This window comes from Filicampus tigris, chromosome 16, assembly GCF_054856515.1.
Source record: "Filicampus tigris isolate MCC_2025a chromosome 16, RoL_Ftig_1.0, whole genome shotgun sequence".
Taxonomy (NCBI): domain Eukaryota; kingdom Metazoa; phylum Chordata; class Actinopteri; order Syngnathiformes; family Syngnathidae; genus Filicampus; species Filicampus tigris.
Window position 1 is genome coordinate 17,859,358 of NC_141232.1, and position 27,532 is coordinate 17,886,889.

The 27,532-nt window shown below is 40.8% G+C and overlaps 1 protein-coding gene across 12 annotated transcripts in view; it reads left to right on the top strand.

The window, feature by feature from the left end:
• The window catches only part of carm1 (coactivator-associated arginine methyltransferase 1), a 123,798-nt gene that overhangs the window by 70,278 nt on the left and 25,988 nt on the right, over nt 1-27,532 (top strand). For 4 of the 12 annotated variants that reach the window (XM_086055144.1, XM_086055145.1, XM_086055146.1 and 1 more), the window contains exon 13: nt 8,662-8,774. In XM_086055144.1, coding sequence (XP_085911270.1) covers nt 8,662-8,774 — 113 coding nt within the window. Of the gene's footprint in view, nt 1-8,661; nt 8,775-9,470; nt 9,602-24,235; nt 24,253-26,387; nt 26,861-27,532 lie in introns of those variants that run through there. The other 8 variants (XR_015090082.1, XM_086055153.1, XM_086055147.1 and 5 more) reach the window with 5 other exon arrangements.

Sequence of the window (27,532 nt, forward strand, 5' to 3'; positions counted from 1 at the left end):
ACTTCAAACTGAAACAGCTTGGGAATGGCTGCTGCGGCCGGTTTATATTTTGTATTGTTTTGCACTTCAATTTTTTCCAGCTGTCACTTCATTTTCTCCAAAACACGCCTGCAAGTTTGTTTCATCTTCCTGTCTGCACAAGCGCATTAGAAAGGACTGTCCTTTTTTGAGGAAATGGAGGGGGGCATCTGAAACCATTATGATAGGTTAAGAATGTTTTTCTTGTTTATAAACATGTGACTTAATAATAAATCAGCAATAAATGATTTACATCAAAGAAAACTTTCTAAACATTTATTTATGAGATGTTTGGATTCCATGGAAATTTCGGGACCCCAGACAATTGCCTGCCTTTGTATAGTCCCTATGCATTTTGGACACAGAGTTATCCAATTCTGATATTAAGAAGGATTTTTTTAAAATAATGAGATCATGCCTGCATTTATATGTTTGCATAAGCATAATTAATTATATACTGTATTGGCCCGAATATACGACAGCCCTGATTATAAGACGACCCCCTCTTTTTCAAGACTTTGAAAAGTTTTTTTGAACACCAAATTAATTTTTATACAGAAAATAATTACAGTAAATCTGAAACAAATGATTATAACAATATATTTGAGAGAAAAGGCATGTTATTTTGCCTCATTCAAATCTTAATATCTCATTTAAATATGTAAAGTAAAGTGCAATCACATTCGTAAGTGAATGGCCTCTGGTTTTTGAAATGTAAATAAATCAATCTATTGTGATCAAACAACAAAATTGCAATAACTGCATTAACCATCAAAGTGAAGTCTAACTAACTGTAGTCGTGAAACAAATCTGAATAAGGAAAAACATTGCAATAAAATAATGCAAACTGGTTTAACTTGAGAGTAGCTGAGATCTATCATGACAGAACATTACTCCTCACAAACAATTATCTGCTTCACTGTGCTCAGTGTCGATGCCCTTAATCCCATCCTCTGGCTCCTCCCATAGCACGTCATCCTGGAGTCAAATTCAGCATTCGCTTCAATGATATCTGGCGCCATCAAGCGTCGTGAATGGGTATAATGTCTCGACCCCGAATATAAGACTACCCCCACTTTTTCAGTCTTATTTCAATGCAAAAAACACCATCTTATGTTAGGGCCAATACGGTATGTATTCATTATAAGATTTTACATTATATGCCATATTCTTTATCTATTTGACTGCATTTCATGTCATCCATTTTTGATATTGACAATATAATTGATTTTTGTTTTATTCTTTTTACGTTTTTTTACTGTTTTTAGTTCTTAGCTTCTATTATTGGTTTGTCTTTTAGTTTCGTTTTATTCTGTTGTTTTGATCTTTTAGAGCCAGTGTTTCCTCATGGGGGGCCTCCGCACTGAGAGGCGTGGCTGCCCTTCCCACGGCGGGCATCCACGTGGGGGCTCCTTAGGTCCGGGTGACCGGGGGCCTCTGTACTATGTGTAGGGTCCACCCCGGTTAATCTGGGCTCTGGTCTCTGTGATGGTGACACTTCTTGTGGCCATGGACTGTCATTACTCTCAGCGGGGATGTGCTCCCCATGGTTACCCTTTCCTCATATGGTTTTTCTGTGCCTTGCCATGTCTTTTTAACACAGTTTATCAGGTTGTGTACATGTGTGTTTTGTGTCTGTGTGTGTGAGTGCAGATATGCTTGTGGATATATGTCTTTGTGTATGTTGGGAGGGAGGGAGTGGGTCTTCTTTTTACGTTGTATTTTGGATGTTTTTATTGCACAGCACTTTGAGCTGCGTTTTCATGTATGAGAAGTGCTATATAAATAAAATGTGATCAATCGATTGAATACATTTGCACCGTTACTGTCAAGCAAATATGTATATTTAATTGATAATGACTCAACCTAATGCTGCTGTGAGCGTGTGTGTGTGTGTGTGTGCATGCGTGTCTACCTTTCTCTCGTCCGCTCCCAGACAAGTCGAATGCCTCATCAAATTGTTAACAAAATAATTCACACCACTTATTTTTAAGGGAAATGTTTAAAAAAAGAAAAAACGGTCAGCGAGGTGCTTGGCCAGATTTGACGAGTTCTCACATCGAGCCACGGTAGTTTTAAAAGAAGCCTTACAGACGGGCTGTCTCAAATTGGTGGGCTTGCCATGGCTGTCAGCCATATAAGTAAAAAAGTTCCTTATTACACTTCGCACGTGATGATTTTCAATGAGGAGTGGCAGTGCAGCGGGCGCTTCACTGCTTGAGCCCATCTTCCTCACACGCAGGAGGCGGCGTTCAACTTAAAGGCATTTCTCACATATCGGTAGACAGGCGTAAGTATACTTGCCTTTAAGACAGAGTTGGTGAGCTGCGTTTTTTTTTTTTTTTTTAAATACTGGTGTTTAAAAAAAAAGAATGATATCAAGGCATTTTTGACGCCGAAAAATCATGGTATGTTACTGGTACCCATGCAACACTAGTGGTTAGCCATGTGAACTTATCAGATGGCAATGGCCGATATAGCACATGGTGTACATTACACTTAAACCAAACAGATTGATCCTGCCCACCACTTCCTTGATGCGTGACATTGACAGCTTCATTTCATCCTGCGCCTCATGATGTGTTTCATGGCAATTTTAATTTCACTTTTCAATGTGCTGCGTCATAAAAATAAAAGGCTGTTAAACAAGTCATTTTACAAACAAACATCAAAGTTTGCCTTTGGCAGCCCATTTCGAGGTATTGATGGGGAAACCGACAATAATGTAAAGTTTGATAAATATCTGGTGTTCCCCTTTTTGTGTCTCATCTTGTATTTGCCAAAATAATCCCCCTGGTTAGTTTGAATGCCCGGCGCCATGTTAGGAACGGCTTTGATGTCAAGTCGTTGACTGGGCCGTCCCCTTGCACCCACCAGTTGCTATTGAGTGATATGCCAGATCGCTTGCCTGTAGATATAAATCTGTCTTTTCTCATTTTTTTCTTGCTAGGTGACCCTAATAAGCCGTCGTAGAAAAGGTCTTCCCAAACTTAAAAAAAAAAAAAAAGTCCACTGCCAGGCAGGCTGCGAGCGAGCGCGTCAGCGCCGCCCACTTCCTCATCTGACAGCAAGATGTCCCGGGATCCGCACGGCTGGTTAGATGGCTGTGAACGTGGCATCCAGACAAGGATGACTATCTGTCTGTCTATTTATGTATTCATTCATTCATTCATTCATTTAAACGGAAAGGATGTAACCTGACCCACATCACAGACAGGCTTCCGCCTTTGCATGCAGCAGCTGATTATTTATTATGTGCTGCAGCACCGGCCTCGTCTGACACGGAGTCAGCAAAACGGGCGGGCGTCACTTATGGATTGACAGACCTTCCATCAGTATTTACACAGGGAAAATTGCGAGAATGACTCAGATTCTTCAGAATCTGATCAAGAAAATGTCGTGTTGAATTCGGGAGACAGCCGGGCCAAAATGGCTTTCAATCCCTCTACGTCACAGTTCCGCTTCTTGCAAGTACGTATGGCTGCATGGCGTCTCGACAAGTAGGTTCCGCGAGTTGTTATAAGCTTACTTTAACCCATTTAGGCCGGGAGCGCATAACCGCATTTCCACCACTAAACGGAAACCCACTTTTATTTCTTTACTTTGCTTTTAAATATTTTTTTACGTTTTCTGTTAGTATGTTTAAATGTTGTCAACGTTTATTCTAGTCATTTTTGTAACCCACTTTTTGTTTTCTCTGCTTTGCGTTTGAATGTTGTTAACTGTTGTGTTTGTAAATGCTTGTAGGTGTTGTGTCTTTGCTTGTGTGAAGCACATTGATTTGCCTTGTGTATGAAATGTGCTATACAAATAAAACTGCCTTGCCTTGCCTAAAGCCGGGAGCGCTGTTGCATCTTTCTACCGCTACAGTCGTGAAAGCGTATACGTTTGTCATTTTCTTCTTTTTTAACCAATTCATGGTCTCTTAGACAATGAAATGCATCAGAATATACACGTGACGGTGTCGTGAGCCCTCGGAGGATGTCCCGGAATTTTTTCGAGCAGTAATGGCGGACGCAGGCGATCACGGGAGCTCTGAAATAAGTGACGGTAGTGATATATAGTATAGTGCTTGTGGACTGCGAACCAGTTGAACCAGTCAGTCGTGATATATGGTTAAGATATGTTTGTAGACAATGACAATATCGACGGCTTTGTAACAGAAGAGAGGATGGTAATTACCAAACGATTTAAAAAAAAAAAATTTAAATAGTGGTTCTTTGCACTGACACATTTATTTTTACATTTTTGATTGAAACAGTAAATACAATCTAGTACAACTTTATTCATATAGTGCATTTCATAACAGCTGCAGCTGTAACAAAGCATTTTACATTAACAAAAATAGCCGTAATACAACAAAAAAGACAGTGAAAGCAATAAATTATAACACAAATTAATGAAAATATATACATATATAGTGGACACCGGAAAACTGCAGAAATGTGTCAGTCTCATGTCGGGTCAAAAGGCAGTGAATAAAACTGTCTTCAAATGACTTTGTGGGTCCAATTTTAAAATCACTGTCCAATTTAAAACCCAAGTTTGAGACTGTTGGCTTTAAAAAAGAAGCCAGGGGGCCCAGGTCAACAGGGTGGAATGTAGAAGAGCCACTGGGACAAAAACGTATACAGTGGACACGGGAAAACAGCAGAAATGTGTCAGTCTCACGTTGGGTCAAAAGCCAGAGAATAAAAATGTGTCTCCAAACAAGATAAATGAAGCTGGCTCTAACAACAGCACTGATTTGCCGGTCCAATTTAAAATCACTGTCCAATTTAAAACCCAAGATCGTTACTGTTGGCTTTAGAAAAAAAGCCAGGGTGCCCAGGTCAACAGGGTGGAATGTATAGTCACTGGGAACGAACACCATAACTTCTGGGGGTTTTTTTTCTTTGAAATGTAAGAAATTCAGTGACATCTGGGCTTTGATTTCCTCTTGACAGGACAAAAGTGGTCTTAAGGAGAAAGCGTCTTTTTTGCTCAGCGGGACATAGATTTGGCAGTCATAGGCATAGCAGTCAAAGGAAATATCATATTTTCAAAGAATGGAACCCAGGGGCAGAAAATGCAATGAAAACAGCTAGGGCTCCAAAATAGAACCTTGTGGAACGCCACATGACAGAGGGGCAGAGCGGGATTCAATGCAACCTAGGCTAACACAAAAAGTTCTGCCAACCAAATAGGATCTAAACTACTCTAGAGCACTACCACTAATGCCCACCTGGTGCTGCGAACGTGCCAGAAGAATATCGTGGTCCACTGTATCGAACGCTGCAGTTTAATCCAACAAAAGACATACATAGTCACCAGTGTCATTTACCTGAAGGATATCATTAAAAAAATGTAGCAAGGCTGACTCTGCTATGCATCATCTTGAAACCTAACTGGAAAACGTCCATGGTATTATGTTCATCCAAGAAAGATTTTAACTGCGAGTACACCACTTTTTTCAGAATTTTAGAAATAAAAGGCAGCTTGGAAATGGGTCTAAAATTTTATAGCACACCTTGATCAAGGCCAGGTTTCTTACGCAGGGTTTGCACTACCGAATGTTTAAAATGTTGCGGGACCAAACCGAAAGACAGGCTGCTGTTGATAATGGTCGAAACCGATTCATTAATACTTGGGAGAACCTTCTTAAAGAAACGAGGAGCAATGGAGTAATAAGGGGAGCCAGATGGCTTAATATGACAAACCACTTCCTCCAAAAATGTCAAGGAAACCGCCTCAAAGGAATCGAACACTGCGGAACAAGGAACTGATCAGAGGGGTCAAATGTGGTGTTAAAAACAAGAGACGTAGCTGTAGCAACCTTGTCAGTAAAAAATATTTCAGGGGGATGAGTCCGTGCAAATCGGCTGACGGGATTTAAAGACCAAGTGTGAAGTAAACTTGGCCAACGATCTTTTGATAGCTAAAACTATTTTATTTATAATGTCTCGTTTACAACTCTCGACTGGCTGCAACAAATAGTAAACATAGTAAAAAATAAAAATATAAAAGTATTTCAGAGCGGTATTTCAATCCGCGACAAAATTGGGGGGGAAGAAAAAAAAAGCAACCCACCGGAGGGAGCCAACGCTCTACGAATGAGCTGGCATGACTTTGTTGATGAATGAACATGCCACTTTGCCTTTGACGTGTGACTCTCAGTGGTAGGAGACTGTATGAAACAAACAGGTAATCTCATCGTGCGTAATTTACAGGACGGCACAGCATCGAATTTCAAACAATTATGCTAGGCCAATAATCATAGTCTATTTATCTTACCATTCTAATGTCAGTGGGTCTCGTCTCCAATCCCTGTCCGGTGTTCTGACAACATTCTCATCCTCCTGAGCATCTGGCTCGTACATATGCAGTCCAACATGCATTATGCCAACAACCTCCTCTTTGTCCAGCGTCCTTCAAACACCTGTATCCCCTCAGATATGTTTGAAATATCGCTTTCTTAGTCCTTTTCTGATCATCTGCTACAGGGACTGAGATATCAATTATTTTATAGGTGTTGAATTTCTTAGGTTTTAGAGCAGGCATGGCATGGGCAGGCCTCTTTGGCCCGTTTCATGTGCTTCCCTGAAGCCATTTTCGAAAATGAGTTTAGCAGGGCGGAGAGCGCCGTCAATCCCATTATTGTGTATATGATGAGTGGTGGAGAGCACGGAATGGTCAAAGTTAAAGAGTAAAAGTTCCTTGCTATCGTTCTGGTCTTGTTTTGTTGCAAAATAATGAGGCGTTCTTCTTAAAATGTAGTTTTACTCGCCAGTGTGGTATTTCACCACCTCACTTCCGGGTTCATGTCACGCGGCCAATCGGTTGCCTGTATTCGTAATACAGGCACCCGACTGGCTGTGTAACCCATGAGATAATGTAACACTTCTGAAGAAATGCACTGATGATTGGCTGTCTAGCGTAGGCGACATTTCTCCCGCGGACTATGTAAATAAAAGCTAGCTGTGTACGCTTGGAGCTACAGTACATTATCTTCTGATTAAAAAAAATAATAATAATAAAAAATAGACGTCACCGCAACGTGCCGTCGTCTTTTGGGGAGCAGTGTCTGTGGTTGAGACCTCCGCTTCACCTGACTTCCACCCTTTGCCTCGTACAACACATCAGAGATAAGTTGCCCACCAAATTTAAGCATCTCAGAAAAAGAAACAAACAAGGTGATCATTTTATTTGTTAGTTGGCTTTTTCTATACCTGTTTTCTTTATTCAGTGTTCCCGTGTTTCTGACTTGATAAGCATAGGAATCACTGTCAGAGACAGTATAGGCCTAGATAGACCAAACCGACGTTGGCGGTCATAAAGCTTCGTGGCATCTGAATGGTGTAGTGACTATCGCTGTAGTGTTGTAACTCATCTCTAAGCGTCTGGGGGACATTTACGCATGTTGAATCGGCGTCGCCAGTCGTGACATTTGGTCACTCTGATTGGCCGTTAGCTAGCAAATCAGCTCTCGGAGCACCAACGGGAAGTGACAAATGCGGATAAACAATGAGCACGCCTTCGCTGCCTTAATATTCTTACAAGTACAAGAGCAAGGGTTGACAATTGAAGTGTTTCACAATATACAATGTCAAGAACGTGGGAGTTCGTGAGCGAAGAATATAGCTGAATGCATTGTTTACGTTTTTATAATCCGCCCCCGGCCAACAGCTTTCCGGTTTGATTTTTCTAACAATGAGAAATAGTGACTGCCGATGGTATTGAAGGGTATTGCATCTTATGCATGCGCAGAAGGTACTTTAATGGTCAGCGTCGCCGTCTGTCGTTGCGGTGTATTTTTCCAGCGTGATGTGCCGACAGCCGGCCGGACGCCACAGGGGGTAAGCGTCTGTCACTGATGGCCAACGTCGTTTTGGTCTATCTAGGCCATATCACATTTCAAATGGTATAAGTAAGAAATATGATACTCTCAAATTAGTGACCAGACACTATACCGGGTACTTTCCAGCAATAGAGTGATGTTTACTGCAGTGTTGTGAGCTTTCACACAATATTGCAATAAATATCATACCGCAACATTAATACAATGATAAAACCATACGTCAGCTTTTGATATTGTTACAGTAGGTTTACCTGATGAAAATGAAATTTTGGCCCGCAATAGGATTGTGAGGAAAAAATTCTGTTTTCCACCAAGTGAGCAATAAAGTGTGTGTGGAGTGCTCATTTCAACTTGATGATGGATTAGATTTGACAATCAAGATATCAAGTGTATGTTTATGGCTGCGACTCTTTGCGGTAACACAGTCAAAATTGTTGCTCTTTGCCTCTGAGGGGTTGGCCACCCCTGTTTTAGAGGGTGATTCTAAAGTCGCTTTTGTGTTTTAGAGAGATTTTTCGCCAGGCACTTTAGGCCTTAATGGATTAACACAGCCAGTGTAACCAAAAACACATTTGGATACAGTTTTCCTGCTAAACCACATATATTTTTCCTTCTGTCCACCACAGGTACACTTAATTCAATTTGAATAGAATTAAATATATTTTGCAGTGTAATTTACTGATTGTCAGTGTATTGAGTGAATTTAATTCATCTCATTTGTTTATTTAATTGCCTTTTTTTTTACGCCAACTCCTCTCCATAAGAGTCCTCTGTTTTGCTCATGTCAAACATATATGTATTTACAGGTACACGGGTACCACCCCAAATCCGCCTCCTGGGTCGCATTACACCTCCCCCTCCGAGAATATCTGGAGCACAGGAGTAGCCTACAGCATGAATCAAGGGATGTCCGTATCAGGTGAATAACAAACATAAAAGCAAGATGTTAATAAATTATTTTAATGTATTAACTGGGAACACTGCTCCAAAACGTCCTTCCTCCTTATGTACACACAAAGACAAAATTCTTGGTGCACCTCTATTAATGGAAGAAAAACCCACAGTAGTCAGAGATAACTTGAATCTGACAAACTTAATAACTACAAATTCAGTGAAATTTAACCAATATAAATCAAACATTACATTTGAATTGTGGTTCAAAAGATTTTTTTTTGACAAACTTGTGAAACAGGCCTGGACAAAAAAGTTATAGTATCCTTACATAATATTTTGTTGTCCCACCTTTTGAGTCAGTCACTGCAATTAAAACAATTTTTGTAAATTTCACTGTGACTACTGCACCTCTCAGCAGAGATTTTGGCCCAGTGTTCATGAGCAAACAGCTCCAGTTGTTTCAGGTTTGAAGGGTGCTTTCTACAGATGGCATGTTTTAGCTCCCTTCCGCAGTATTAAATAGGATTTCGATCTGATCTCACTTCAGAATATTCCAAAGTTTTGCTCGTTGCCATTCCTGGGTGTTTTTAGCTGTGTTTTGGGTTATTATCCTTTTGTATGGCCCATAACCTGCGACCGAGACCAAGCTTTCTGACACTGGGCAGCACATTTTTCTCTAGAATATGTTTATAGTCTTGTGATTTCATTGTACCCTGCTCAGATTCAAGGTATTTTGTGCCAGATGCAACAAAGCAGCCCCAGAACATTACAGTGAACATGGAGCTGTCTTGCCAGAATGTTCCAGTTTTGTCTCGTCTGTCCATAGAGCCCGGGCCGCATGGATAAGAACAGGTATGGTGGATTTATGGACTTAATCAAAGGTTTCTCATCACAATTACAGACATACAGGATAGTGCAACTACTCTCCTAAGCTATCTTAAGAAAGACATTGACTGTACGCCGTGTACAGTGATGGGATGGCGGACTTGCAATGGATTCATCAGTGAAGGGTGATGATTATTCTTAAGTGAGTTTGAAATGCCTTTCTTATTTTGAAAGTCATATAATTTTGCTAACACTCAACTCAACTTATAGAGCAACTTAGTCACCTAACAAGGATATGTAGCAATGATATTGGAATATCATTCGGACAAGATTAGTGTGGGCAAATGATAACTAGGCGGGGGAAGATAATGACAACCGAAGGGATTGAACTACCTGAAGGCATCATAGCAGATGTGCAGGACAGATACCTTGGAATTCCACAGGCAAATAGCAATCATGAGGTAGCTCGGAGGGCGGCCACAACCAAATCGCTAACGAGGGTCAGGCAGATCCTAAATAGTCAACGACAAGAATGAGATCCAAGCAATTAACGCCTATGCCTTGCCAGTAAACAGATACCCTGCTGGCACAATTACGTGGCCGCTAGAAGAAATGCAAGCCACTTATATCAAGACAAGAAAGCTCCGTACAATGCATCCCAAGTCCAGCATCCCGAAGCTGTACACAAAGTGGAAAGAGGGGGGCCGTGAACTAATGAGCGTCCAGGGCACTATCCAGGAGGAAACAACAGGCCTCCAAGAATAAATGATGGCCCCAGGACCGACTTAGTGAATGCCTCAGGCAACAGAAGCCCAATAAGGAGAAGGAGTCAGATGGACTGTCATGGAAAGACAAGCCCCTGCATGGCATGTACCACCGTCAAATTGAAGAAGTGCTGACATTGAGAAAATGTACCAAAGGCTGGACTGTAGGACAGCACAGAGGCACTAATTATGCTAGCATAAGAACAGACCCTAAACACAAGATAAATAGAGGCCAGGGTCTACCACATCAGACAGAATCCCAGGTGTAGGCTGTGAAAAGAAGCCCCAGAGACGGTGCCGCAAGATGCTGGCTGGCAAGGCATAATCAATAAATCGATGAATCTTTATTTGTACAGCACTTTTCATACATCATTATGCAACTCAAAGCGCTTCACAATGTTAAAAATCAAACCCTAGAGCCACCCCACCACCCACAAGGACCCAAGCACACATATGTGCAACATAGACAATATAAAAACATAAAAACGAAAAAAGAGGAGTATATGAGTAAAAAGAGCAAGGAATGGGTGCAGAGCATCTTTTGGGGAAAAACACTATCTCATACAGCCCTCAGTATCAGGACCAAAATACAGGCATGTACAGCAACCAGGGACCCAGGAGGCGGAAACTTGACCATTGTCCATCACAACTCCCAGAGCAGAGGGCTCCATCTGAGAAAACACTGGAAAATGAATGAGTATTCCTAGAACAAAGTAGAAAGTAAAAAATTGTATTTAGAAATTTAAAGGTAGAAATTTAAAGGTAGAAGGTAGAAAAGCGCTATATGAGTGACAGCCCAGCCCATTACAAAAAAGTCTAGAGCCATATGCTAAACCTAACAGGAAGTTCACCATTTTTAAATTACTTAGAAATTCTGTGTCACCTTGACTGTATAAGCTGCTTTTAACTTGACTTTAATGGTTTTGGTATATTGTGTGTTTTTTCTGTTTTGCTGTTGTTTAGTTGCTCCTCAGCATTGCCTTACTCATGGCTTAAGACCTTTTAGAAAGACTGCCAAGGTGACGTAACCCAGGTGTTTGCTCATGAGATGAATTATAAGGCTTTTTTGCATGGTGGGTTCTCAGGATCTCTGCAGACTTTTGATGTTCATGGCAGCCGCTGGTTCCGTGTTCAAACCATTTTAATCATTGACAGTGTAATAAATTCAATAATTCTTTGCCTATTAGTAAATGAACTACATTTTGGGGTGTCACTGTGCAATGGTATATGATAGCCCAACTTGAACTCAGTGGTGTTTGAGAACTCAAACAAGATGCCACTTTTTTTTCCTGCAAAGTTGTCATTTTGGCAGTATGAGAATTAGGCATGGGACTAGTCGTGGGCGATATGGCAAAAATATCATATGAAGATTTTTAAAAAATAAAATCACGATCATGATTTTATCATGATTATGTTTATACATCCACCATGTCGTAACCAATTCCACTCCCAGCTGACTCTTGTTTACCAATGATATTTCTTCTTCTACTCATAAACGCTGCAATGACAATGTCACTACCATCACTTACAGGCCAATACCAGCTGCTCACAGTACCACCACCCTCACTAGCTCCCCCTGCAGGCCCTCATTATCATTACCACTATCGGACAACTTTCCCATTGAAACCATCACCGGCAGACGCTTCCCTTGCACACACAAACAACGTGGTTTTAACAGTGGTAATCTAGTATATGTTAATACTGCTCATTCGTACCACCATGAGCGCACGTCCAGCACAATAATTAATCTGGCCGTGCTGAACGTGCGCTCCCTTTTAAACAAAACCTTTATCATAAACGACCTGATTTTAGACAATAATTTACATGGTATACTTTTGTCTGAGACATGGCTTGGTACAGATGCTCCAGTTGCTCTCAACGAGGCTTGCCCACCGAATTTTAACTTTTTATTTTCTACAAGGGATGGCAAAAGAGGAGGCGGGACTGCATCAATTTTTATTAATACTCTTTTATCAAAGGAGATCATTTTTAGCAGCTATTTATCGTTTGAACACCATGCCTTTGTTTTTAGCAGTCCCCCTATTCTCTGCATTACCGTCTATAGACCTCCCCATCATTCCACTTCTTTTATTACAGAATTTTCAGAATTCTTATCCATTTTATATTCCAGTTATAACAGGATATTAATAACTGGCGATTTTAATATACACATGGACAACATCTCGGACCCACTATCCAGAGATTTTTCAAACCTTTTAAACTGCTTGGATTTTAAACAGCACGTCTTGCAGCCAACTCACAACAGAGGACACACCCTGGATTTGGTTATAACCTATGGCTTGTCTGCTGATGTGTCCTCTGTTGTTGACTTGGCAGTGTCAGACCACTACTGTGTCTATTTTAACATCGCCAGTTTTAACCATCTAGCAGTCCCGGTCAGAACAGTGAAGAAACGCTACCTATCTTCTGAGGTGGCTGCAAATTTTATCGAGATCTTAAAAAGCACTCCTGCTGACATCTTACCTGCACCCTGTGATCTTATTGTTGACAATTTTAACCTACATCTTAAATCATCATTAGATTCAGTAGCTCCACTTTTAATTAAAACAACAAAAACAAAGACTGTACCCCCGTGGAGAAACAATGCTATCAAAATATCAAAGAGAAAATGCAGGAGTGCAGAGAGGAGGTGGAGAAAAAGTAAACTTACAGTACACTATGAAATTTTATGCGAACAACTGAAATCCTACAATAAAACAGTAAAACTGGCAAGATCTTCCTATTTCTCAAACCTCATTACAGTCAATGAAAACAACCCCAGGGTTCTCTTCTCCACCTTTGAACTTTTAACTAGTTCTGATTTTAATAAGTCCCCACAGAGACCAACAGATGCTCTCTGTGAGGACTTTGCAGACCACTTCAGAAGTAAAATCGATGACATAAGATCCAGTCTTTTAGCCCGTCAAAACACAAGTTTTAATAAACCCGGACAATCATATTTACATGAGGAAACACTGGAAAGTTTTGCCCTGGTTGATGCAAGGACACTTGTTCGAGTTTTCTCCCAGGTACACCCAACAACCTGCCTTTTGGATCCAATTCCCACATTTCTTTTTAAGACATTTTATGGATTTTTTGAGGAACAAATTTTAAATATAGTCAATTGCTCTCTTCAGACAGGCGTCTTCCCCGCTGCCTTTAAAACGGCGGTGGTGAAGCCCCTTCTGAAGAAGAGCGGTTCTGACCCGAGCGTTTTTAATAATTACAGACCCGTATCCAACTTACCGTTTTTAAGTAAGATTGTAGAAAAACTGGTTTTCATCCAGTTGAACCATTTTTTAAATACAAATAATATTTTGGAGAAATATCAATCTGGTTTTAGGATGAACCACAGTACGGAGACTGCTCTTTTAAGGATTTTAAATGATATTAGGTGCACTGCAGACGTGAGAAAACTCACAGTCTTGGTGCTACTGGATCTAAGCGCTGCTTTTGATACAGTAGATCACCAAATTTTATTAAATAGACTTAAAAATCTAGTGGGCATCTCTGGTACTGTTTTTGACTGGTCTCACAGACCGATATTTCTTTGTAAGTATGGATACTTGTTCCTCTAAAACTCATGAAATTAAATGTGGGGTTCCTCAAGGTTCGATTTTAGGCCCCCTACTTTTTAATCTTTATATGCTTCCCCTCGGGGATGTCATCAGGGGACACGGCATCAGCTTTCACAGCTATGCTGATGACACGCAGCTGTATATTGCCGTGTCTCCTGATGACACAGGACCCATTGATACCCTTTTAAATCGCATTTTAGATATCAAGTCATGGATGGCAGATAATTTCATACAGCTCAATCAGGACAAGACTGAGGTTTTAGTCATCGGTCCCGAAGGTCAGAGAGAGAAGCTTTTACCAAAACTACACATTTTTAATCCCTCACATTGTGTGAAGAACCTTGGCGTCATTTTTGACTCTGAGCTCAGTTTTATTCCTCATATTATAAATGTAACCAAGATTGGTTTTTATCACCTTAAGAATATCGCCAGAGTCCGCCCGTTTCTCTCTCAGGCTAACACGGAAGTGCTGATGCATGCCTTTATTTCCTGTCGTTTAGATTACTGTAATGCCCTGCTCTCTGGCCTCCCGAAAAAGAGCATTTCACCACTGCAACTACTGCAGAATTCAGCCGCTCGGGTGCTGACGAGAACCAGAGGGCGGGAGCACATTATGCCAGTTTTGAAATTGCTGCATTGGCTCCCTTTGTGTTTCAGGATTGATTTTAAAGTACTTTTATTAGTTTATAAATGTGTTAATGGTCTTGGGCCATCTTATTTATCTGATTTGCTTTTATCATACCAGCTCTCGCGGATCCTGAGGTCTTCCGGCGCCGGCCTTTTATTTATTCCAAGGGTGAGGACCAAAATGCATGGCGAGGCTGCATTCAGCCGTTTTGGTCCTCACCTTTGGAATAGCCTGCCAGAGGACGTCAGGTCTGCAGAGACTGTTGATATTTTTAAGAGGAAGCTCAAGACACACCTTTTTAGTTTGGCTTTCAACAACTTTTAAATAATTTATCTTTTCTTTTGATTGAAGATAATTCTATGTTTTGCTTTGAATGTTTTAAAGCACTTTGAGTTGCATTTTTATGTATGAAAAGTGCTATATAAATAAAATGTGATTGATTGATTGATTGATATACTTCGTTTTTTTACTAATTTGCACATTTATGACCGTTTTCCTCATGTTAAACATATAAAACATTTAAAATGTATATAAAACTATAAAAGAAAAAAAAGCCAGCTATGCTTTCTAAAGAGGTTTTAATTTGAATAGTGACTATTTTTATCCAAATGTGCAGTGAATGTAGACTCTAGACAAATAACTGGTTTGCGCTTTCTCCGCTGAGGGAAAAGCCAAGTCAAATCGACACTCTGGATGTGGACTTTCTCTTCGGGACCAACTCCGCTTCGTGGTGACTTTCCGCTATAGCTTCCCGCTATACAAACAAAAAGGGGGTCAGGGAGTGTCACGCACGATGCACTGTGTGTGCTGTGATTGGTTGGTCGGGTATGCGTCAGCTGCTTTGCGCCGCCATAGAGCTAAACTTTATAGAATGTGCCCTGTACACGATCAAACGATCTTTTGGCTTTATGAGATCATCAATACATTAAACCCTCTAATGATCTAATGTTGCCATATCGCCCACCCCTACATGGGACGATATCAGATTTTTTCGGTATGATAAAATTGAGCAAAAATATTGTGGTGTCACGGTATCGTAGATGTAACTCTAAAATATATTTTAGGGAAATATTTAGCGAAATAAAGTTTTTCCTTTTGAGCGCAATCTGTTTTATTTTCCAAGAATATTTAAAACATTTGGTACATTAAGAAACGTCTTCCATGTTTTATTTTGAAATATTTGGGGAAATAATTTTCCTCCATTCAACAAAATCTTATTTTAAACAAAATATAGAACACAATATTTGTTACAATAACAGATATTTACCATGCTAAGTGAAAATTAATAAAAATATATATAAAATCAAAACAAATTTGATGTTGATGCATGCGTGATTATCTGGGTCTCTCTCTCTCGCTCCACAAAATATATTAACTGTTACGATTTTGAACAGATTTACTAAATGAATAAATTAAAAAAATATATATTATATAATATTTTCCGGACTATAAGTCTCTACTGTTTTCCTAGAATTTGAACCATGCGGCTTATAGTGCGGTGCGGCTATTCTGTGGATTTTTCTTCCACCTGTAGGGTACAATTACAATACAATACAATACCACTGAGTGGTGTACAATTGCCATTTAACAGTATGTGACTGCAGGTGGAGGAGTTCAACAGGCGAGGGCGCTCTGCACTAGGCTATGAATTATTTTCCAGACTATAAATCGCGTTTTTCATAGTTTGGCCGGGGGTGCGACTTATACTCTGGAGCGATTTATATGTGAAATTATTAACACATTATTACCTGTATATAATTTCACATGTTATTGCAGTTCCATCGGCCCACAGGTGGGTTTTCGCGTCGTGCCCGCGGGATATTCGCTATATACAGAACAACTTCAAAGCATTCCCGGGCATGTTATACATGGTTAGAAAACTGAGTTTCCGCGGATTCGAATGATACCAAACATTATAATATACAATCATATCTGCAGGCTCGGCGAGCATTTAAGTCAAACAATCACTAACACACAAAAATAAGGAACTCACCATTTCAGCCTCATAAACGTCCGACACAATTTCATAATCCATCATCAATGATCATATCACGTCGAAGTGTCCAGTAAAAGTATTCCAGTAATATAGTTAGTCCACAACAAGCCTGAGATGCACATCCTTCGATTGCTTTAGCAACACAAGATTTCAAAACATAGGCTGGACCTTATGTTTGATTGATTGCTTACTTGATCCAATAAACAAATGTTTCCCGTGTCAGGAGTTCAACAACAGCCAATGAACAAATTACATGCGTAAATAGTACCACCCCTGCATATGGACAATTCGTCAATTGTGAAATTATTCCCCAAAAAAACCCATCGAAACTCTTTTGAACAAAAACAAACACGTGCGTAACACATACGTAACTTGCGTAACACACACTTTCAAAGCGATCGAATCGATCTACAACCGTTTTGGTGAGTTTAAAGTTATCTTACCTGTTGTAAATTCCTCATTTGTGCTTCGCTTATACAGGCATTAGTCTACTGTTTCATTTGTGTGTTTTACACCAGTCATGTTTTTGGGCAGCTAATGGGTCCTTTCTTTACGTTGATTTATGTCGGGCATATTGTTGGACAGCTAAAAGGGGTCCTAACGAGAGACGTTTCGAGTCTGTTAGCCATAAGCCGTTAGCAGCTCTTCGTCGTTGTGTACGCGCTGGGATTGAGCTAGTTGTTGAGCTCTGTGGAATGGATTGGACTGCTATTAAAGCCATGTTGTTCCCTATCACTGTGTCCGGTTACGCTCTTTGATTCGAGTGACTGTGTGGATGAGGGGCTCCGGTGAATCCCCCCAAATTCACATACAGTCCTACCTCCGCAACATTACCGTAACTTTCTTGTAATTCTACATGTGAGTACAATTTTATTATTTTGATTTTGATTATATTTATTTTGATATGGACACATTTATTAGCGTTACGCGACGGACACAACTTGGCTTCCGGAGAGTGGAGGGGGGGGCGTTGTGTAATGTAACGTAAGCATACCGTTCAGCCTGTTGTTGTCTCTATTGTATTTTTATTTTAAATTGTTCGTCATTTAAATTTTAAATGACTGTCTGTTAAATGTCTGTTCTTGGTGTTGGATTTTATCAAATATATTTCCTCCAAAAATGCGACTTATACTCTAGTGCGACTTATATGTTTTTTTCTTCATTATTATGCATTTTATGGCTGGTGCGACTTGTACTCCGGAGTGACTTATAGTCCCGAAAATACGGTAGGAGGTATGCGGAGGTTAACTGACAATGGCAGCTGCACGTTAATGGCTGTGTTTTTGTCGATTCAAAAACATGTTAAAATGCAAGAAATTGGTGGGGCTTTACCGGGGTAAATTAGAAAGTGAAGCCAGAGACCGATAGATATCTTGCCAAAATAGACATTATAAATGGTTTGGTTCTATATAGGGGTGGGCGATATGGTAAAAAAAATATCACGATTTTTAAAAAATAAAATCACGGTCACGATTTTATCATGATTCTTTTTTACATCGATTTTTTTTTTTTTAAGACTAATTTGCACATTTCTGACCATTTTCCTCATGTTAAACATATAAAACATATTTAAAATGTATATAAAACTCGAAATGAAAAAAAAAAGACATTTTAAGCCAGATAAGCTTTCTGAATAGGTTTTAATTTGAACAGTGATCATTTTTATCAAATATGCAGTGAATGTAAACATAAAAGGTAACATAACGTAAAAACACAGCTCGTAACGCAGGTCTAGTACTTTGAAGAGTCTTTTAAAACCCTTGTTTTCCACTGTTTTAATGGGAATCATGTCTTCAGCAAGGTAATAAATCACTGCCTTAGTTACTTCTTTACACTGCTTGCTTGTTTTTTCATATGGAGTGCCCTTGTTAAATGACTGCGTTACCGTGGGGAGTGTTAGCTTGGAGCTAGTCGCTGCCTCTGGCTACCAATGGTCTGATCTCCGTTTGCTATGGCTGTCGGCACTGACGTCCGAACCGAGTCTCTGCAAACTTTGCAAATAACTGGTTTGCGCTTTCTCCCCCACGAAAAGCCCAACCATTTCGACTCTGTGGATGTGGACTAACTTTTCGGGACCAACTCTGCTTCGTGGTGACTTTCCGCTATAGCTTCCCGCTATACAAACAAACAGGGAGGCGGGGAGTGTCACGTACGGTGCACTGTACCGGTTGGTCGGGTATACGCGTCAGCGGCTTTGTACCACCATAGAGCTAAACTGTTTAGAATGTGCCATGTAGACGATCAAGCTATCTTTCGGCTTTATGAGATTGTGAACACGTTAAACCGCTTAACGATCTAATATCGTCATATCGCCCACCCCTATATATAGATAGATAGATAGATAGATAGATAGATATACATCATACCTGTCAATTTATACGTTTTCCCCGTATTTTATACGTTTTTTGATCATTTCAAATTGTGTACGCCGTATAACAATTTTTGTGCGGGGAAAAAAAAAAATTAAAAACTCGTCTTTTGTTAGACCAATCTCGTTTTGCCCATTTCGGCTCTAATCCGGAGCGTCCGTTAGCGATAGCGACTGTAAACTTCAGTCGACTTTCACGAGCATAGCGTGTTTGTGATGTTAGCATTCGCTATGCTAGTTAGCCACGTTATCAGCCTCCGTAGCAAGCTTCATATTTATATCAACAATGTAAGACACACTAACTCACAGCTGGCTTCAAACGTTTATTTGAAGACAGCGTTCTCTTAATACATGAATGTTCCTGTAACTTTGTCAAACTGTTGACATTACAAACAGTGATGGGTTGTGCTCTTGTAAATTTGCCATCATTTGCCCATTAAGGCCTAAAGCGCCTGGCTCAACAGCTCACCAAAACCTAAGGTCGTCTTTGGAATCACCCTTGGAAACCTGAAGCTTTCCCAGAAATTCAACACCTACAAAATAATTAATATCTCAGCCCCTGCAACAGACAGAAACATAATTCCAAAAGAATTTGAGAGCTTAGACATGTGGCTTACACACAGGCCCAAATTTATTCATCTTTACTGTTTCAATCGAAGAGGTAAAATTAAGTGTTGGTGCAAGAGAAGCACTACTTTTAATTAAAATAAGAAAAAAGAGTGGTGATTACCATCCTCTATTCTGTTACAAAGACATCAATATTGTCATGATCTACAAACATACATCTTAACGATATCACGTTCAACTAGTTCTACTGGTTCAGAGTCCACAATCGCGTCGTCTATATCACTGCCATTATTCATTTCAGAGGTCCTGCGATTGATGGCGTCTGCCATTGCTGCTCGAAAAAATTCTGGATATCCTCCGACGACTCACGACACCATCACATGTCCATTCTGATGCATTTCTGGTTAAGAGTCCGAGAATGAAATAATAAATAGAAAATGACGTATATGCTCTCCCGACTTTCAGGGTAGAAAGACGCAAGTGGTAGAAACGCGGTTATGCGCTCCCGCCCTGAATGGGTTAAAGGATTTCCTTCTTTGGCAGACACTCATGTGCAGCATGTTTTGCATGTCGGATAGCCTTCCTCCAAGCCACAGTCGCTGCTTGTTCTGTAGCTGAAAACTTCCCATACAGTTTGATGGGTTCACCTACTTCAGCCATCCTCAAGCTCGCTCACTTTTTTGTCCTACCTCGAGCTAGTGTGACTCATATAGAAGCGCTCTGTGATGTAGATTAGTAGACGTTAAAATGTTAGCCATGCTAGACACCTTATCTACCTTAATAGCAGAGCTGGGCACTTGACCCTTTTTTGCCGGTCCGGCCGCGACCCTCCACCCTTGACTTGGGTACCTTTCCGGCCACGACCCTCCGGCCATATTCATAAACATTGTCGGCTCCCGCCCCATTCCGCCCTCCGTCCTTCTTTTTAGGCTTCTTTCTACTCCTGTGTGTGCTGCGTACTGCGTGTGCTTACTTGCATTGCGAGCCCCGGGGTTGGATTTGTCGTATTGTATAATTATTTGGGTCCAACACACGGCCAGAAGTCGAGTCAACAAGTTACTTATTTATTTTCCACACTTCCCCTCCTTCACCTTAAAAATAAAAGCCTGCTACAACCACAAAGGGACCGAGATGATTAGAAGATGCATTTAATTTTATTGCGAAAACAATCTGGAAGGTGGTGGCTAAGTGGGAACTTGGGTGAGTAGCCTGTTTACTTTGCAGTAGCAGCAACAAACTGCGTGGTACATCCGTCTCCGTGTGGGAAACTGTATGTCATCGCAAATATGTGACATAATGGACCGATCAGAGCAGCAACAATTCCTGATGTGTGCGTGGCATGTGTTAAAGACCCGCCAACAGCACAATGCGTCGGTCATGTGAATCAATGCGGCAGTTGTTTGTGTAAGAAGAAACGTGAGACAGCAACATGCGTTCAAGCGTGTTTGTATTTCCTTATTGTCACATCACGTAGCCCGCGCCTCCTACCTGCAACTGGGGCATACCATTACAAGAGGGGGCGGGGGGGCAATACCACAATCCCTATAACAGCAGTTGTCGCTCGCGCTGATGCGGGAGTAGAAAGAAGCCTAAAAAGAAGCCCTTCACCGAGTAGGCTGAGATGAAATTTGGCCGCCTTGCGACCACGTCACACGCATGAGGGCCGATTAGTGGGCCGGACTAATATCCACTTCCATGCTTAGTCCAGCCATTTTAATTTAATTAATTTAATTTTGATGATTATATCTGAAAACTATTTTTTTTTTAATTCACTATCTCAGAAAATTTGAATATTGTGAAAATGGTTAGTGTTGAAGACACCTGGTGCCACACTCAATCAGCCATTTAACTAAAATAACACAATCATGAGGAAGACTGCTGACCTGACAGTTGTCCAAAAGACCATCATTGACATTGGCTGTTCACAGAGCTCTGTGTCCAAGTACATTAAGCGATAGGCAAAATGAAGGAAAATATGTGGTTGAAAAAAAGTGTTTAAGCAATAGGGACAACCGCGCCCTGGACAGAATAGTGATACAAAAGCGATTAAAAATGTGGGAGAGATTAACAAAGAGAGGACCGCAGCTGATATGATCCACCACGCGCAGACGTATGTGAGACATGGGTTTTAGCTGTCGCATTCCTTGTGTCAAGCCACTCTTGAACAACAAACAGTGTCAGAAGTGTCTGGCCTGAAAGACAAAAAGAATGAACTGCTGCTGAGTGGTCGAGTCATGTTCTCTGATAAAAGCAAATTTTGCGTTTCCTTTGGAAACCAGGGTCCCAGAGTCTGGAGGAAGCGAGGGGAGTCACAGAATCCACGTTGCTTGAGGTTCAGGTAGCCGAGCAAGGAAAACATGGAGAGAAAGGCGAGCAGACTGTCTTCGCCAATTCAGTGTTGCAATGTTGAAATTGTCTCGCTGAATGTATAAACTATCCTTTGTAGTTCAGGCTTACTGGTCACTCGTCCTCAACAACATCATGGAGAGCCTGTGACTGGACCCTCCTCTTTTGTTTCTCACCTTTGTGCCATTTGAGGTTACCTTCTCATCGATGGCGCTTGACTTGCGGTTGCTTGCGAGGCGTATACATAAATAACAAATTACCTTACCTTTCTTTGAACGTCTCTGTCTTGTTGCTTCATCCTCTGTTCATCCCTTCTGTATTTTTCAATGACATGTCTTGACATGCTCAAAGAATAAGCCACATGCAGATAAGGGCCGTGCGGTGCCTTATGGGTACGGTGCATTTTAAGGCCACCAACCTGTATTAAAAAAAGTGGAAAACAATGAAGTAAGCTATGATTTGGACCATTTCAACAGCTGGAAAGTTGATGCTTTTTTCTTTAATCTATTTTAAACATGCAAAGCCTCTGTCGTTTGATCCTTAGTAAACTGGCCACCCTCTGCTGGGAGACTACAGTTAAGCTTAGTTAAGTGCCTCATGACATTCAACTGGTTGTGTGCACTGTACCGGGGCAGAGGAGCGACACCGGTACATGAGGATGGTTCTAAATGAAAGGCTGCATTGCATTCCGTCTGACCCACAGCACCTCTGAAGCAATGCCTAGGTGCATAGGGATATTAAGTGCTTACTGCACATACCGTCATGAAATTTCTTTATAGCACATCGTGATTTCATGTAATATGCTGCATTACTTAGTTGCTGAGGAACTAAATATTTCTGTAAATTGCTAGTTGTGTGATTGTTTATTCCCAACACTGCCAGCAAAACACAAATAGCCAGAATACAAGTGTTGTTTTGGCCTCATAACCAATGTGCGTGAAGTCATCCGAAGGCAGCGTAACACTCAGCAAATCAATCGGCAAATTGACTTGCTGAATTAATATTTAACACCAACACCATGTGGAAAGGTTTCTCGATTTAAAAAGTGACAGTTGGATGAGAATTTTCCCCCAATGGGCAGATGTCCTCCTTTTTTAGACCAACATGACCATTCCCGATGATAAGGGCACATCCACTGAGAGCTTTTCGGAGTGGGGGGCTCTTGGTGTTGTGGTCGAGCGAGGGGGGAGAGAGAGAGTGACCCACGTGACAAGCAGGTTGTTAAGCAATTAAAGAGTGGGGCGCTGCTAAGAGATTCATGACCTGTCCAAGATGTTGGTGTTTGAAGAGAGGTGTTTTTGTGCCTTCTCCAGTGTGCATCCATGGGAGGTGAGTAGCATTGCAATTTAATGTGTAGTCTTCATTTATTGGTTAGTCCTGCTACTACTGATGGAAGTGCGCTAACTTTAGCATTAGCGGGCATAAATTGGCATAATTTATAATGTCATTGGTGCCCATTTACCTCTTTTGATGTGTCTGTTGTATCTGATTAGCACATTAGCTTGTTTTAGTCACAACCACCCGACGATGAATACGTTTTGGCTTAAGGCAGTCAGCGTCTGCATGGATCACTCCCATCCCCAGTCGACGATTACGTTTTTCTGACTTTTTTTTCTTCTCAATTGTCACTCATCCCTGCTAAAGTGACTAATACAATTTCTGGCGAACTGGTACCATGTTCTGTCTCTTTTATTTTCGCCGATAGCTACCACACTTAGTTAGCCTATGTCTGTTCCCTCGGTTTTAAGATATTCACAAAATAAATGTGTTCAAGAAATTTACAATTTTAGTCCATCTTTTTCGTCCATCTGGATCTTTATTTTCTGTTGGGAAATTGTGAAGAATGGACAGGCTTACTGTGTGTACGTACATTCCGTCATTTTTACTTGTGAATTCAGATTGTGACATTCTTTGAGGTTTATTTAACATGACAAACATTTTGATCATCACAAACTGGTTCTAACGGTCACATTTCCAAGGGTCCGCCATGTTTCAGGAGCTCTGTTGGCCATAGTTTGGTCTTTTTTTTTTTGTTCTTTTTTTACTTTACTGGCTTAATGATCAAACCACAGTTGGCTAAGACCTTTCTCCGCCCAGTCCCATAATAATATCCATCTATATTCCTAGCACTGCAGGGAGGTTTCATTTAAAGAATATATCATTTGGAGCTGGTTTTGGGCTCCTATGTCACACTGCTTTTTAGTTGAAAAATACATTAGAAAAGCATCTTCGAAAAAAAAAAGTAAAATTAAATGACCATTGAGTTACATTATTTTCCAAAATCGTTTCGCGCTAGTCCTAATCTACTTCAAATGCACCACCAGTATGCCAATCCCCAAGAAACCTGCAACATCAGGACTGAACGACTATAGGCCTGTCACTCTGTAACCTGTGGGCATGAAATTCTTTGACAGCCTCGTCCTGAAGCGCCTATAGAACATCACTGGAACCTACTTGAACCCCTGCAATTTTCCTACCAAGCAAACAAGTCAGTGCATGATGGAGTTAACATGGGGCTGCACTGCAACTAGAACACTTGGACAGCGCAGGGATCTATGTGAGCATCAAGTTTGTGGACTTCAGCTTTGCGTTTAACACCATCATCCCTGAACTCCTCCTGGAAGCGTCCTCTCTCCGCTGCGCTTCTCCCTGTAAACAAACAACTGCACTTCTCCCTGTAAAAAAACAACTGCACCTCAATGCACCCAGCTGTCGAACTCCTGAAGTTTGCAGGTGACACCAGTCATCGGCCTCATCAACGACTGTGACAAGTCACACACAACTTGGAGCTGAACAGGCTTAAAGACTGTAGAGATGATGGTGGGTTTTAGGAAAATGTCATGTCATGTCATGTCATCTTCCAAACCGCTTATCCTATATAGGGTCGCGGGGAGTTGCTGGAGCCTATCCCAGCCGTCAATGGGCGAAGGCAGACTACACCCCGAACTGGTCGCCAGCCAGTCGCAGGGCACACATAGACACTGTCACTGAGCGGGAATTGATCCCACGCTGCCCGCACACAACTCAGGCGTGTGTACCACTACACTATCAGGGACGGTTTTAGGAAAATGTTTCCTTCTAATCCAGCAATTTTGCCACCATGCCAACAAAAACATTTGTTTATGAACTGTCCTGTGTCACCTGTCGAGACCTTTGAGTTCCTGGGAATCAGTCTCTCAGGACCTTAAGCGGAAGCACGTCATCGTCTCTATCCTGAAAATGACCTTTCGGAGGATGTACTTCCTGTGGATGCTGAGGAAGCACGGCCTGTCACAGTCATTGAATCAGTTTTTTGTTCATCCATCACAGTCTGGTTTGGTGCTGTCGCAAAACTGAAATGGACAGTTAGGACTGCTGAAAAAAAAATCACTGGTACCCCCCCCCCAACCCTCTCTTAAAAACTTGCATGTAGCAAGAACAAAGACAAGGGCAGGCAAAATGATCTCAGACCCACCATATCATGATCAACACCTCTTCAGGTAGGCGCTGTCCAACTATGCATACAGACATTTCAGTAGCTTCTCCCTAAAAGTTTGACTCATTATTCCCAAAACTGGCACATCCCTGTGTGACAGTATTACTGTATTCATTATTGTAGCTTCAGCTCTCTACATATTTGAATAACTGTTGTTGATCATTATTCCACACCACTGGACATTTTTAGAGTGCTCAAGGGCTCTGCATCAGTTGTACAGCTGTCATTGTTCGACGCCACCAGCAATAATGGTACCTATACATTACGTAAGGAGTCTCCTAAATGTTTTTTTTTTGTTATAGCTGCTTGTTACTGTAATACTAATGGGGCTCAAACTATTGGAGACAATTCCTTTTGTGTTTTTACATACTTGGCCAATAAAGATGATTTTGATTCTGAACCAATATTCAGAAACAACGTATGATGTTTATGGTTGAATTTCATAAAATTTTAATGCCATTAATAAATCCAAATAGGGCTGACTGGGACCACTGTGGGGTTTTCTTGCATAACCAGAGGGGTACCAATTATTTTGTCCATGAGTGTAGGTGCTGCTCTAAAAGTGCATCCCCCAACCAAAAGTCATTTTCCAGGTTGAAATAAGATAGGCAGCATTAGTGGCAGTTGACCTTGTTGTTATCCTCACAACATCCAGTTTTTCTTGAATAGTACACCTTGAAAATACATTTTTAATCATGTCTGACATCGTCCTCTCCTGTAAATCAATCTCTGGTGCCCATATTAAGATCAATCAATCACAGGGATAAACATAGCAGACTATTTAGCTGAACCAATCAGAGGATGGAGAATTACAGATGTCACTGAGCCTTTGTGAAGAAGGTGCGCAGTGGTGAATTGCGAAAAAGAAACATTTCAACGGTGTGTATTCGACTCCAGCACTCGGGATTCTGAAGGTGTTGTGCTGATAGTATTTACATGCCAACACAAAGAAGCTGAAATCTGATTGGACAAAAAAATGACTGGAATCTGCAAAGCAAAGACTCATACTATGAAATGAAGCCAAAATAAAAGCCAATTGCAGCAGAATGAATTCTGAAGTCTACAAAACCATTTTGTCTGACCATTTACAGAAAAAGGCATCCAAACTAATTGTGAGAAGCTTCATCATGCATCAAGACAATGACCCAAAACGCACTGCCAGCACCACAAAGGACTTCATCGGGGGAAATTGTAAGGTCTTCGGCTGACCAAGTCAGTCACCCGACCTTAACCCAATAGAGCCAACATTTTACCTCCTGAAGAGGAGACTGAAGGGAGAAACCTCCAAAAACAAACAAGAACTGAAAGAGGCTGCAGTGAAGGCATGGAAAAGCATTTCAAATGAAGAGTACAGCAGTCTGGTGAAGTCAAGGCAGCTTCATGCAGCTATTGCAAGTTGGGGTTATGCCACCAAATATGAAATACTATTCACTACACAGTTAATGTCCGTTCCAATGCTTGTGCTCACTTAAAAAGTGGGTGGCTTCAAACAAAAGGTGCTCTGTCCTGAGTTCTGTAACAAATATAGATGTAAATACTATGAAATAAAAGCTGAAATTCGGAACATATGTTTGATGTTCATCTTTTGACTGGCAATCCACGTTTCTTCCGCGAACAAACAAAAACAAAGGAGTTGACCTTGCTGTTTCAGTACTTTTGGTGGGAACTTTGTATATATATACGTGTATATACTTGTGTGTGTGTGTGTGTGTGTGTGTATTGATATACTGATATCTATGTATGTATATATGTGTGTGTATATACAGTATATGTATATTAGGCTTGTCACGATACTAGAATTTCAACTTCGATTGTAAATTGTCTGAACTAGTGCAAAGGAATAACCATACTGTGCAACACCAATGGCACATCATTTTCAAGTTGTTTGAGGTAGTGAAAAAGAATATCACCCACCACTTACAGTAACATAAATTTACAATAAAATCTGTAAGTTGTCTTTTGTCTTAGTATCTAGACCCACATTTTTATCTATTAAGGCAAACCAACAAGTCACAGATAAAAATAATAGTAATAATAGAAAAATAATAAAATACATTAAAATACTTTCAGTTATTGGCTATCCAGAACAGTAGCAGGTAGGGTTGGGCATCGTTTGAATTTGGACGATTCCGGTTCCGATGTTTTGATTCGATTCTGGTTCCTAACGATTCACAATTCTAATTCTTAACAAAAAAATATAGAAGGATTTATTTTTGGACAAATCGCATGAACTTCT